Here is a 15,295-nt window from a genome sequence, read left to right on the forward strand (position 1 = left end):
TTTTGTGTGTATATATATATATATATAAAGATTAATTTATAAGGTGTGAAATGACTTGAAAGTGATGTTTTTATCTTGTTTCTTACTCTGTTATGCGGTTTGGTTCTCAGTGATTGATAATATAAATTTTCTGTATTATCAACTAAACCATTTGAGCAAATCCGTGAATTTTACAGGTTTCGACTTTTGAATTATTATCTCCGAAAGCTTATATAATTAAGTACTACTAAGAATTTAATTAAAATAGTTTAATTTTTTTATTAGTCAATGGTGTTAAAATATTTATATATGAGAAAGTTAAATTATTATTATAAATTTTGTAAATTAGGCATATACAATTATGAGATTGGCCATCATTAAATGTAAGAATTTATAAAAAAAAACATCAATCAAATTATATTATGAAACTATTGTGCTTTACAACTCATATTGAGATGAAAACATGAGTTAGATTGGACTAATCTGATAATGAAAGCAAAATGAAAAACTTATCTCGTATCTTATATGTAAAAGGTTAAGGAAGAAAAAAAAGGAAACAAAAATGTTTTATGAGTTAATTTAAATAGATAAATTTAGTAAAATATGTTAATTTTCTTTTTAATTAATTATTGTAATAGGAATATTCAAACTCTCATGCAAAGTGGAGAAAAAGAAGAAACATAAAGAATTACGTCATGAAAGCAGATTCATGCACCAATCTAAAAATAACTTGTAGGACTCACCAACCTTTTCATAAAAATCAAGACCATGAACGGAGCTTAGCAAGATCCATCAAGTTAAGCAAATCAAATGTCCCATTCTCAAATAAATGTCATTGCTTGTGGATTACATACAACAAACAGCATGCAAGATAATCATTGGAAATTTTTAATTTTCTTTCATTTAATCATTCCTTATGTTCTAAATAATGTGATTCAGAGATAGTGACAGAAAAATTAAACTAATGGTATGTGAAATTATATATTTTTCTTTATAAGTTCAAAATTATAATTATTTTACTTCAAAAACTATTAGAAAGTGGATTTGAGTCTTAATTGATATTTTTACAAAATTGTCTCCAGATAATCTCAATTTAAAAATATAATTAAACTTTATTTCTATCAAATTTAAAAATTTTAATACTCTCGTCATGTCGAACATAATAAAATTATATAATTCTTGATGGATAGTATAAGAATCTAAAAAATAGTTTTAGAATAGTGGCGATTTGGTGATTTTTAAAGATGGACTTAATTATTTTATTAACAAAAATGTCAAAAGTTATAAATAAAATTTTTATTAATCTAATTTAAGTTTATAAAAATCACAATCTCTTGACAACTTTTTTCTATTTTTTGTTTGTTTTTTCTCTAAATTTGTGACCACATTTCTTTATAACTTCTTTCTAAATTGAGTTTCATAAATTGGGTTTTGGTGTCTATCATTCTTAATTAAATCAAAATATTTGTTGCACAAAATATTATTAGAATGACAATATTTTTTGAACTCTATATATGTAAATATATTATATATAATATTTTAAAAACTTTGCTAGCTTATTTTTTTTGTTGTTATCTGTTTTCTTTTCGCTATAATCACATTATACTACTGAGTTGGAGATGGTACATGTGGTAATGAGGCTTAACATTAAGAGAATTATGTTTGAGAGCTTAGTTGTTTAGTAATATTTTGCATATATATATATAATTTTTTTTTGTTTAGCATAAGTCTTCTTTGAGTTTTGAGTAACCTTTATATTTAGGAGGATATATATATATATATATATATATGCATTGTATACATATATAACTATATGTTATAACACCACAACTAGAATGATATTAAAACTTATGTTATCTCCCACTTATACTGAAAATATAAAAAACTCTTATACCACTACTTAACATAAAAAAAATGACTTTACTCACTAAACGTTAAAAAAATACAAAACTCTTTGTTCTGAAAATATAAAATTGTCAAACTCACAAAGGAAAATAAACTTCTTTAAAAGATGACTAAATAAAAATGTTCTTGTAATTGTCCTCACAACTGATCTACATTCTCAACACCTCTAGTGTCATTTGCTTACATAATAAATCATGATCATCATAAGTAGAAACCACGACCACAAAATAAAAGGGTGAGCTAACATAAATAACACATAATAACAACCACACATTATTCATATAACAGTCATAATTTCACACGCATAATATCACAACAATATCAAGCATTGTTTCATCACAAGATCTCAGACTCCTAAAGTTACAGGTTCTCACAGAAACTCCACAGTTTACACATAGCTTTTATCTTACTCGAAACTACTAGATATCCTGCTTAGATGAAACTACAAATTGTTACTTGCTCACGGAGTTTCAATAACCACTCACACAAAAATCATCTATTATTTCCTCAAATAAAGCTCAAAGTGACTTGCTCCGGAAGGTCTGCCACATATCACAACCACATCGTATTACCGGCTATTCCACTCACACATATATTACCAACCATTCTCTCCCACATAGCTACACTCCTTGTTGCTCACATGGTCCACTCCCCACGGTTCACACAAAGACTTACAAACAGAGACCACAAAGTCCATTCCCCACTACTCACACAAAGACTTATAGATGAAGTCCTCTCCTAATTGTTCACACAATGCCATCTTTCATACAAGGTTTCGTAAACACACAACATCATATCAATCATATAATCATAACATCACATATAAATCATTTTTCCAATCGATCATGAGCTAAAAAAATTGAACCCTTTTATTTAATCATATAATCACAACATCACACACACGTTATCATTTAATATCACTAATGTAATGACACAATAATAGAATTACACCATTTCTGAAATCGTTACAAAGAATATGTGATACAATAGACTTAACAAATCTTATCAAAGTGAATTACTACTTGTATTAAAAAATGTTTTAAGTTTAACTCATATTTAAAAAACTAATGACTTGAAAAGTAATGATAGTTTTTATTTATAAACTATAATTTGATTTTATTTCTATCCATCAATCATGACTAAAAATATTTTATATGTTAACTTTTAAATTATAATGAAAACATTAAATCATATTGATTGTTAATAATAATAATTATACTTCTTTTAATGGATTTAATTGCATAATTAACCCATTATTATCATATAAATTGCTAAATACGTGTTTAACACATCTTAAATGGGACCTTTTCTAATGAGGGCATCACACATGACATTATTTGTCAAGTAGCCACATGCACGGAGAGACCAAAATCTTTGAAGACTTGAATGGAACATATTGAAAATATGTTTGATACGTTATGTTTTTTAGCTGTGTACATGCAATATCGAAAACTACGTATTCCCCATATACGTACAATCTCATCGAGTATAATAAAAAATTTACGTTGAAAACTAATAATTACATTATATAATTTATTTTGAGTTTTTAACAACTTTTAACTTGACTACTCTTGAAGAAAATGGATTTAAAAAATAAATTATTATGGATAAAACATTCCATGATTCATGAAAGTCATTAAGAGACAATTTCTCCTTCTCACAATTATAAAATACCTTAAATCATCTAAATTGTGAAGGAAGAGAAATAAAAACTAAGTGTATGAGTAAGTATTTTGACATATCAAGTTTTAGCGCATTAAGTTTTGAAGCAATGCTCGACATACCCCCAATACATTCTTTCACATTTCCTTTGCTCTGATACTTCATGTAAATTAAGCTTTGAAGAAGTGTACTTATTTATGCCTTATCACTTTTCGTAAAACACTTTTCAATCCCAACAACGAAATCTTTAACACTTGTTATTTCTTCAAATATAACACCCCTAAAGACCTCTAGAATGTCATAGTTAATGATCATTAGACTCATGTGATTTGAGTGGTCTCACTTCTCATAATCTTTCTTCTCTTCAAAGTTATTTGAGTCCGTAAGAGATAAGATTTCTTAGTCCTTAATGCAAGGTCGAGATCTATGCAACCAATATCTCCAAACTCTCTTTTAAGTACTTTAAACTTATTCCATTGAGGACCAAAACAAAATTCATTTAATTAGTAGAAATTAAAGATATTGTCACTGAATTTAGAACCAAAGAAATCAAGTAGTTAAGCTCACATCATAAAAATACATAATAATTATAAATATATTCAAAAAATGGTCTAATTCATCTCAAGACACATAATGCACCATTAATATCAAGTCTTTGGACAATAATACTAATTGTTAGGGACGTCTTATTATAATTATCAAACATTGATAATAAAGCATGTCCAACTACAAACCTATATTTGGATTGATTTATCATTGACAAACAAAACCTTATAATTATCACATGTTTATCATCACAATTGTGTATGCAATGTGGCCAAATATTAATCTTCATTAGGGTCAATCAATACTTGCGTGAATATACATAAACATAAACATTTAAAATTTCTTATGAACTATCCGAACATATAAGGTTCATTTTGGTGATTTCTTAACTCAAGTGGTTCGTTCACAATTATAAACAATGATCAAAATTTGAATGTTTATTTATGCCAAGACCAAAATGTATTTACTTTTGTCTTTATTTATTTATTTATTTTGTTTTCATCTTCTCTCCACGAGAACAAACAACTATGACTATATGATTCAAGAACTCCTTTCGCACAACTATCACGACCCCCTCCTTTACCGCCACTTAGGATCGTTCAACCACCTAACGAACAAATCTGCACTAGAGAGAGGGAGAGACCAGAGATGCATAACAAGTAAGTGCTTAATGCAACTAGACACAAATTGCCCCTGGTGCAACTACCTTCGCAAACCACTATCGTGAACCACTATTGATTAGAGTTAGGGTTAAGGTTATGTATATGAGTAATGTTGGTGTTAAGGTAGTGGTATATGTAAGGGTAGAGTTAGGGTTAGAGGTAGGGTTAAGGTTAATATTAAGGTTAGAGTTAAGGAAAGATAAAAATGACTAATTTAACTATATATTAGTGGATGAATATATAACCCATAAATCTATTAATGCTAATATTCAATATGAGTTTAAATCCTTGTATCAGATCAAAATGAATAATATGACTAGTATATAAGGAGAACAATTTATGGTTTGGGATGTTTAGGATGAGGGTTATGGATTCCAGATAAAAGTGAGTAAGATGTCAAATATATAAGTATAAGGACTCAAAAACATAGTAAGGAAATATTTTTAAGATTAAATGTGAGTATGAACCCTCACATTGGGTTGAAATGAGTAAGAAGATTAATATAAAAGTAAGGATCTAAAATCCAATTGAGATGAGATTATTAGGATTATTGAGTATGAAGTCCCACATCGACTAAAAAAACTGGTAAGATGATTAGTATGTAAGTAGAACGATCCATAACACTGTTTAGGAAGAGATTAGTATGACTAATTTTGAGTTTGAAGTCCCACATCGGCTAAAAAAAGGTAAAATGACTAGTATATGAGTAGAGAGACTCTTATACTTAATGGGGGAGTTGAGGGGATTTAACATTGGTATGAAGTTCCACATTAATTGAAATGAGACTAGTTAGTTAAGATTAGGGTTATAGTTAGATTTATAATTAGGACAATGAGTATGAGTATGGTTAGGTTTAGAGTGATGGTTAAGGCTAAGGTTAAGACTGTGGTTATGTATAGAGCTAGGGTTAGGACTAGGGTTAAGGCTAGGGTTGAGGATAAAGTTATGGTTTGAACATTAAGAGAAGATGTTAAGTTTAGGGAGGTTTAGAGTTTAAGATGTCAAATATATAAGTATAATGACTCAGAAACTCAATAACAGAACATTTTTTAAGAGACGTAAAAATCAGTTGAAGATTGTTAGGATTAATTGAATTTGAAGTATCAAATTAAGTAAAAAAAACTAATAAGATGACTAGTATGTAAATAGGAAGAAATTAGTTTAATTAAATTTAAATATGAAGTTTAACATCAGTTAAAAAGAGTGAAATAATTAGTATACAAGTAATGAGATTCATATAATAATATCAAATACTCACAATATTAATAATATTATGAAGAAGAATTTCTATTAAGAATGATATTTAACCATGAACATAAAATTAATTAGTTTTAAAAAATAATTAGAGATACGAGCTTATAATTTAAAAATAAAAAAATATACATCACAAAACAAAGATAATTATAATAGTTAAAAGTATATTTAAGTCTAAGGAATATTATATATAGCTCGAACTTCAATTCTCCCATGGTACTTCCAATCTAAACCCAGAAGATGTTAATTTCTTTCTCAAGTTTTCTCTTCAAACTTTTCATATGCCAAATACAATTTACAATTAATTATTTTTTACCTTTCAATATTTAATTATTTTTATTTCTGTTTATTCATTCAAATTAACTACATATTTATTCTATCATTTCGAAGTATATATTTATTCCTACTAGTATGCAGTTTATAAAACAGCTGATTAAATTATAAGTGATGATATGATTAAACTTTGTTGTGTCAGTATATATAGTTTAAGTTTTTTTACGTTAGTACATGCAACTGGAAATGTAGGTGTTTGTATACATGAATTTATTTTATTTTGTAGCTCATGTTTCTTTATAATAACATTGTGTGAACGGTACAAATAATTTTATTATTAATCTATGATAATTAAATAATAGTATGAACGCATTGTAACTTAGTATATAGAGTTGGTGAAATTAATGAATAAACATTGTGATTTGTTTATTAGGTATTGTGCGCAGTTTTATTAGATGGTGTTGAAATGAAATCTGAATCACATAATTACTGCCAGTGCACACTGTATTTTTTTCTCTCCGGTTTCTCTTCTCCTTTATTCTCTGCCTGCCATTTTTATTATTTTTATTTATGAATTTTATTTATTTAATTAGTGCTTCCCCCTCTTCCGTTCTCATTTTTCGTTCTTTCTCTCTCTCGCTCTCTCGCTCGCTGCATCACAAACGCAATCGTTTCTCTCTCCTTTTGACCTAAATCATCTTGTGCTGATTCCGCGCATTTGCCTCTGACGGATTACACCCAAATTGTACTTACCTTTTGAGACTCAATGGTGCTATGATTATTCTTTTTTTTTTTTAATTGGTGTCACTGTAATTTTTTGATTTTTGTTTTCAGGCGGTGAATTATCGATCACGAGGTTTCGATTGACATTGCTCGAGATTTTAAGCTTTGCGTAATTGCAATCGGGAGTGCGGTGTTGATTGGGAAGGTGCACTGCATGTTCCATTTCTGAGGAGAGGGGGTCCTCTGCTGCGAGGATTCCCGGCGTTGGTTGTTCAGATTCGTGGTTTTGTTGTTCGAAGTTGGAGAGGTGCTCTGAATATTAGGTATTGGATTTGTTGGGGAAATGTTTGCTCCGGTTGCGGATGGGGCATGTGAGGGAAGTGGAGTTTCAGGATCCATTATGATTCCTCAACGCTTTGTGTGGCCTTATGGAGGAAGAAGGGTGTTTTTGAGTGGTTCTTTCACGAGGTATCTTGTTTATTACAACGCCACTCGACGTTATGTTACTTGTTCTTCGTTATTCAGCGTTATGGATGTGAATATGGGATTTTGTGGGTTTTCATTTTTGTGATGTCAGGAATGGGATTGATTTATTAAGGCTGACTTGTATTGTACTCGCAGATGGTCAGATCATATAGCTATGTCTCCGATGGAGGGGTGCCCTGCTGTGTTTCAAGTTGTTTGCAACTTAATGCCGGGGTTTCATCAGGTTGTTTTGCCTATTTGAATTTGGTTGGCTAACTCGAGGAAAAAAATCCTTAGTATTATTGGCACTTTTTCGTTGTTTACTTGCATGTTTGTTAGTATGTATGGATGTGTTCGATGGCCGCTATGTTCAAAAGCAAGTGCTTCCCTTTGAAAGATCAGTGTGAGGGGATGATCTTGTAAAATTGTGTTTGCTGATCTTGCTGGGAAAAATGAAAACCAAATAAGAGAAGTGTGCTTGTAAATTAATCACTTTAAAACTTCAACTTGCATGGTTGTGCTTTTTAATTCAGATTTTGTGGAGATTGGTAAGGAACCCTGATAGTTTTAAACTTTCGTAGGACTTTGTACCAGTAATTGATGGGTAAAAGTTGTCATGGCCTTCATGGAAGGCAAGGAAGTAGGTCTTGCCCCTTTGGAGTGTTGTAAAGAGTAAACAGTAAACATTGATGGTTGGATAAATGATAAAACCTTTGGGTAATTTGTGTCATTTTGACTATTGAGGAAATCATGCAAGCTTGTTTTCTCAGAATAAGGATGATCAATTGTGTGGTAGATTAGACTAATGTATTCAATAGAACCATTTAACTCTTTAAGTTTATTATGACATAGATTTCCAATCGGACTATCCTCTATCAACAACTATAACATATGGGTTTGAAGCCTGTCATATTGCTGGAGCTGCCAGCCTATCAATTTTACATGATCTCAATTTGACTTGCTGCTATTTCCTATCTGTAAAATTGAAAGTCTGTATAAGTTTTGTACTCTTGTTTAATTGACCTTCGGAAGAGTTATTTGATCATTATTCAAACTCATGAATAAACTTTCAATGTGATATTTTTGATAAGTTCTATCAATTCTTTAGTGTCACTAAAATGTTTTGCCATCTGTATGATTGTTTTCCATATTCTCTTTGGAATTAATTTTCTTATTGTAGGAGATATAAAATTTTTGATAGCTAGATTTAAGAAGTTTGGCAGGTTGGGTTTGTATTTTGTTTTATCATGGAACAAATGTTGGATAGGATAGAACTCATGCTCCCATTTTTTGGCACATCCAGATTTGTTTATCTCATGTTTTTTGAAATGTTCCATAACTTGTATGTATGTAAATATTAATTTAATATTTGATTTATCTATCTGGTACTTCACTTTCTTTCCTTTCACAACCACTTAACAGTGTATGTTTAATATAGCCCATCTAGTTGATATAATATCTGTGATGTTTTAGGAAACGTTAAGTACTGCTAAACACAATATGGAAAGAGTAACTGATTTATTCTGACAGGGAAAATCTTGTTTCCACTCATGTGCAGTACAAATTTAATGTAGATGGTGAGTGGAGGCACGATGAGCAGCAACCATCTGTAAGTGGAAGCTGTGGAGTAGTGAATACTATTTATTTAGTGAGAGAACCAGATACATTACCTTCAATCTTAAGTAATGAGGCACCTGGTAGATCCCAAATGGAGATTGACAATATGGTAAGTTTCTTTTCCCCCATTTGCTGTTATTGTATTTTTGTGTCTGGATAGTATTCTCATTGAGACTGGAGCTTGACACCTGTGACTGCTCTTTGCAATATCTTACAAAGTGGTTTAGACCTAACTCAACCCTATACAAAACCGACTTTATAAGGGGTAAGGATTGCCTCCACTATATACTGAATTTTATTGCTATCTCTAATAAATGTGGGACTTAGATTTTCCCCAATAGGATTGCCTCCATATATACCATCTCACAAAGTGGTTTAGGTATTATTTGATCTTATGTGGTGAGGATTGACTTTGCTATGGGAATATTGCATTCCTGAGTTTACATTTCGAAGAATAAAGTTGTAAATCCTGAAACAAACACACTCATAATGTATGGCTCTATGGTTAACTTATATTTTTGAGTAGCAAACCTTACAACAAACACACTCATAATGTATGGTTCTATGGTTGAATTTTCCGTTTTCTTCCTTTAACTATTCTAAACCAAAAAAAAAAGACACTGAAAAGAATTGGATCTTTTAGTCTTCTTTTTGCTTTGAATAATTAAACATCTTGATTTTTCTTCATATGAATGTCATTTCAAATAGTATCAGATTTCATACCTTAGTTCTTAATTTATTGTAGTCTTAGACTATATGCAGTACAAAAGGGCTACTTGACATTACCTCATAATTTACCAGGAAGCTAATTCCAGGATGCCCGTGTCTGATCTGGTGGTCTCTCGCCAGCGTATATCTGTGTTCTTGTCTACACATACTGCTTATGATTTGCTTCCTGAGTCAGGGAAGGTTTGAATATTTTACCTTCTCGTTTCCTTCCCCTTATTCATTAAGAATGTGAAATTTCCTTTGCTGTAACTAATTTTTCTTGTTTGGTTTATTATCATTGCAGATCATTGCCTTGGACATAAATTTACCTGTTAAGCAAGCATTCCATGTTCTTTATGAACAGGTTTTCCCCGCCTCTTTATTCCATTTATTACCGGGCGCCCCCTCTTTTCCTTTTAACTTACATGAGGGCACATGTCCATGGTTGTGGAAGTTATACCCATATGCACATTACACGTATGAGTTTAAGTTGTATGAATTTGAATGCAATTTGCTTTCAGGGCGTGTCTATGGCTCCTCTATGGGATTTTAGCAGGAGTCAGTTTGTTGGAGTTCTTAGTGCAATGGACTTCATTCTAATACTGAAAGAGGTTTGTGGGGAATAAAACATTTATGCAACTCTCCTGTCCAGTTTTTGGTAAACGTCATGATCTGTGTCCCGCAAAACATAATTTTATAACATTGATATTTTAATGTACTTAAGAGCTGGTTACAAATTGATTAAAGTAAAAACTTATAAACTGGTAAAAATATGAAAATTTTAAAAGAATCTTGTTACAGTCATTTTAGGCTAATAATAATAAATCATTTATTTAACTGGTACAGAATAATTTGGGCTTATGTAAAATAATTTAAAGAGACATTTTTTTAAAAACCTCCAAAGTATTTGCATTCTTGAACCACGTTGGTGCTATTGTCTTTAGGCAAATATCTTTTAGTCCTTCCAATGTTAGATATGCATGGTTTAAGAACCCTCGTGTAGTCATCATGATCGTTTGTTGTTGCTTGGTCTTATAATGGAATTCATGAGGTATATTTCTTCAAATTCAGTAGTTATTTGACAAACATAATTTCAGCTGGGAAATCATGGTTCGAATTTGACTCAAGAACAACTTGAGACTCATACTATAGCAGCCTGGAAAGAGGGAAAATTACAGCTACGCAGAACACTTGATAGTAATGGAGGATCACATCCCTGGCGATTTGTTCATGTAAGTGCTCATGAGCAGTTGTGATAAATTCTGTGTTTTCTAAGTTATTCATCCTATTTCATACTGTATAAGATTGTCAACATTTTATATGTTGAGGGTTGTAAGCAGACATATCCTGGAATGCATTTGCAACATAATTGATGAGTATTAAGTCCTAGACAATATGAATATCTTGTAAGACATTTAGATATAGGTATATACCACTGGTTCAATTTACATTCTTCTTAATGCGTAAGTTTCATTTGGTTTGATTTTAAGAAAAAAATGTACAATTTAGTTCATAGCTTGGGCTTTCCAGCCAAACATTGTGTACTGAACCAAACTGAGATTGTGTTTATAGTGTATACTCTTGCATGCATACACTTATGAGCAAAAACAAGTGAGACAAGATCTTATTGGAGAATTCATACTAGAGTTTAGAACTGAAAGTTTGTCTTGTCGTTCTTGTAAGCTGTATGTAATAGATATATGTAGGAAGTGTGAGAGAGAGATAAGACATTTGTTTTGTAGTATATGTGGTGGATGCTGTTGTGTCTATGATAGGATACCATGCTAAGTAATTAAAGCTATACTAAGTTAAATCTAAACAGAGAAAGAAAAGTACCATTTATGTATTATTACAAGTTGGGTAGTCCTTATTAAGACTAATGCTCAATGATCTGAAAATCTACAGCCTACACCTGTAACATTCATAATTACAGATGGAATTGGTATTCAATCACACATGTGGGCCTAATTAACGAAGTTATCCATCCAATGTGGGCTTAGTGGTCTTTCTTGTGAGCCTAGCTTGATCCTTTGCTGGCTTTGACAGTTTGGGCAATGTCCCAGTCCGGTCCACTACAATGGCTATGAGCAGGATGATTAGAATGGAAATTTCCCTGTTTTATTATGGAATACTATCAAGCACTTCTAGTTCCATTTCTTGTGTTGTGGTGGATGCTGCAATGAATTCTTTTTATAGCTAGCTGTACGAAACATAAGCTTTTAGAATCCGAGGTTTCAGTAGAAGTTGAGGGTGGGTCTACATTAAGGTTTTGATGGCTATTGGCTACCCTAAAACTGAGGTGAGTGTGAAACATCGATACTTTTCCTTAGTATTATTATGTCCTAATACCTTTGGACTTTCATTGATCTTATAGTTTATATAGACTAATAGATGTTTTCTGCCAATCTTTAGTTTTTGGATGAGCTATTTGCTGAAGCTAAAAGGTGACTTTACTTTAGATAGTTTTTCTCCTTTTCAAGTTAAAACTGGAAGCCCTAGTGGGGAAAGTAGATTGCATTGTGTTTTGCCCTCGTAAAAATGGGGAGAGCAAGACCTGGAAGGACAATGGAGAAATTTTAAGAGTGATCTCATGTTGAAAAATATCCCTAATGATTTTGTCTTTAACTAAGTCCAATGGTTTTGTGGGATCCATATAGTCAACTTCATCTAGCGGGATGAATTTGGTAGTAGTGTTCATTGCTTCTCTCAGTTATCTGTTTCTTCTTTTGTTGTATACTATTTAGCGTTTTTGTTTAATATAAATCTTTGGGTTTATTTTGATATACTACGTGATGATGAATTAACATTTTATGTTGAAAATGCATATTAGTCTAGCACATCATTCTGATTATGTTTCTAGATTCCCCTCCATCTATGAGAGGGTAGGAGGTGAGCTTTGAGTCTTTATGATTGGATATTTTTGCTAGGCCGGACCACATGAATGTCTAAAGGACGTGGCTTTGAAGATTTTGCAAAACAAGGTGTCAACTATTCCTATCATCCATTCTTCTTCAGAGGATGGTTCATTTCCTCAACTGCTACATCTTGCTTCCCTATCAGGAATACTGAAAGGTAAATTTCTGGTCAATTGGTTATAGATAAATAAATGGTATGGAAGTTTGGACTTGGAACTGATGTGGAGTCAAATTTTCAGGTATTTGCAGACATTTTAAGCACTCCTTGAGTTCTTTGCCCATTCTTCAACATCCAGTGGGTTCAATACCTTTGGGTGCATGGATGCCTAAAGTTGGGGAATCAAATGGACGGCCACTAGCAATGCTGAGACCAAGTGCTTCTCTTGGTGCTGCTCTGTCAATGTTTGTTCAAGGTGATCATTCTTCTGTGTGAAGTTAACAAGGTGTTTGTTTTAGTTAGTTGCTGAGTTATGGTCCCCTAAAAGATTTTTCGTGAAGGGTTCCAACTTCAAATTCATTTCTAGGGTATTCTTTCAAAGACCTTTCCGTAAATGAAATAATTATATCAATTAATAAATTGAACACAATTGAAGGGGAGGTTTGTGCAGCCACGGGGGTACCTTTCCTTTGTGCACTAACCATTAAAAATAAATTTGTTTGGTAGATATTATATGTTGGGACTCAAATCCGAAAAATTAAAAACTTAAGTTTTACTGATCCGTATGGAGTGGTACTCACCATGATCTATTATGTAGTTTGATACGAACCTCTTGGTAGAACCACATTACAAAGGCTAGCTGTTGTAGTTGGAGAATCCAAGGCCTTATAAACCCCACTCTTGAATCCCATACTTTGAATGTGAGACTCAACTCCATACCTTGCTTTTGGGTTCTAACATATTGATAGTGGTGCAGAATTGAGAGTAAATTACATAGCATTTTTGGCTAGTTTTTTGTATTCCATGTGATTATTAGAAAGAGAGATTTGTACCTGAAACTGTGTCTATCATACAACAGAGCATTTTATTTGTATTGAAACTAATGAATACATGGGTTTATTGTTACCATATCTAGTTGTTACCTTACCCAATTACATAATCAATACTAAAGTAATATATAATTACCCTATTTACATTGTTTTTAGCAAATCTACTTTTTCCTTACAGCTGAAGTTAGCTCAATACCGGTTGTGGATGACAATGATTCTTTGCTGGACATTTATTCAAGAAGGTGGTATTCCTTTCCTCCCCCCTCTCACCCCCTCTTTTGTCCCATGTGTATGATCGAAAGGTTTCCTCCAGCCTATATTAAATGTGCCTATTATTCTACTCTCAGCGATATTACAGCATTGGCTAAAGATAAAGCATATGCTCGAACATCTCTCGAGGAAATTAGTATTCACCAGGTGATCACTGCGTGATAGATATAGTACATTTGTTTGTTACCAAAAACTGGCTCTAAATATTTACACTAATGGTTGTAGGCATTGCTTTTGGGACAAGATGCAAATTCTCCTTATGGGCTTTACAACGGTCACAGATGTCACATGTGTTTGAGATCTGATTCGTTGCACAAAGTGATGGAGCGGCTGTCTATTCCTGGTATTGTTTTCTTTACTCAATTATTACGAAAAGGTAAAAAATGAGAGTAGTTTCTTGGTTCACCAACTTGCTTCACTTTGCAGGGGTTAGAAGACTTGTGGTTGTGGAGGCTGGCAGCAAGCGCGTGGAGGGAATTATTTCTTTAAGTGATGTGTTCAGATTCTTGTTAGGCTAGTTGTGATGTGAAGGACTCCTTTTTTTGTATTTGCAATGCTTTTCTGAGATGCTGTTGTCCTGGTATGCTTTTTTAGGATAGAAGAAACTGGAGAGAAATTTCTGTAAATTGAGGATGCTTTTCTCTTTCTTAAAAATCTCGACTAAATCGTTTCTCCTGTGTGCCGGCACATCTGCAATACATGTGTCCAGGGCTAATAGAAATGAAGGAGAAACTGTGAAAAGAAAATAAAAACAGAGACTAGGAAAAGATGAAATATATAGCCGAATGCAGCACCATCACCTGCTGTTCCTTGGAGTCGGTTCTATCCTTGTAATTTAAGGTTCTTCTTCTCTTCTTTTTCCATACCATTTTACCTCACAACTACCATTACGTTTCCAATTCCTAACACTTGACTTTCTTTTCCTCCATCTTTTAATTTTTATGTTCAAATATTAATTAACTTGTATTTTTGCTTTGATAAATACAAATTAAAAAGAGGTATTATAGCAAATTTAGTTTCTTTTTACCTCATAACTTGTTATTTTGATCCCATAATAGCGAAACAATTGTTTCCCCGATTTTGTTCTGTTAGTTTTTTAACCTTGTATATAATTCTCAACAAGGTTAAACAATATTCACTTTCTATTAATTGTAATATTATTGGGACATATCAAAGGGTCTTTCCACCAACAATGCAATCATTTTCCAAGAAATAGTGCATGAACTATGAAATCCGATGGCAAGAGGCAACGTGGCAAACAAAATAGACCTTTGGAAGACTTTTGTAGATTACAGATTTCTTAAATTTATCTAAGACTGCGACTTTCCT

The 15,295-nt window shown here is 32.0% G+C and overlaps 1 protein-coding gene across 1 annotated transcript; it reads left to right on the forward strand.

Moving 5' to 3' along the window:
- Positions 1-6,772: 6,772 nt before the first annotated feature.
- LOC124822027 (sucrose nonfermenting 4-like protein) lies at positions 6,773-14,781 on the forward strand. Its single transcript, XM_047293978.2, has 14 exons — positions 6,773-7,026; positions 7,116-7,472; positions 7,626-7,713; positions 9,028-9,195; positions 9,888-9,995; positions 10,099-10,158; positions 10,316-10,405; positions 10,892-11,026; positions 12,722-12,866; positions 12,949-13,122; positions 13,875-13,938; positions 14,044-14,113; positions 14,192-14,309; positions 14,393-14,781. The coding sequence occupies exons 2-14, from the start codon at positions 7,348-7,350 to the stop codon at positions 14,482-14,484; spliced, it is 1,437 nt and encodes a 478-aa protein (XP_047149934.1). The 5' UTR covers positions 6,773-7,026; positions 7,116-7,347; the 3' UTR covers positions 14,485-14,781.
- The last annotated feature ends 514 nt before the right edge of the window (positions 14,782-15,295 follow it).

This window comes from Vigna umbellata, chromosome 5 (assembly GCF_029865625.1).
Source record: "Vigna umbellata cultivar VRB3 chromosome 5, Vumbellata_1.0, whole genome shotgun sequence".
Classification (NCBI taxonomy): Eukaryota; Viridiplantae; Streptophyta; class Magnoliopsida; order Fabales; family Fabaceae; genus Vigna; species Vigna umbellata.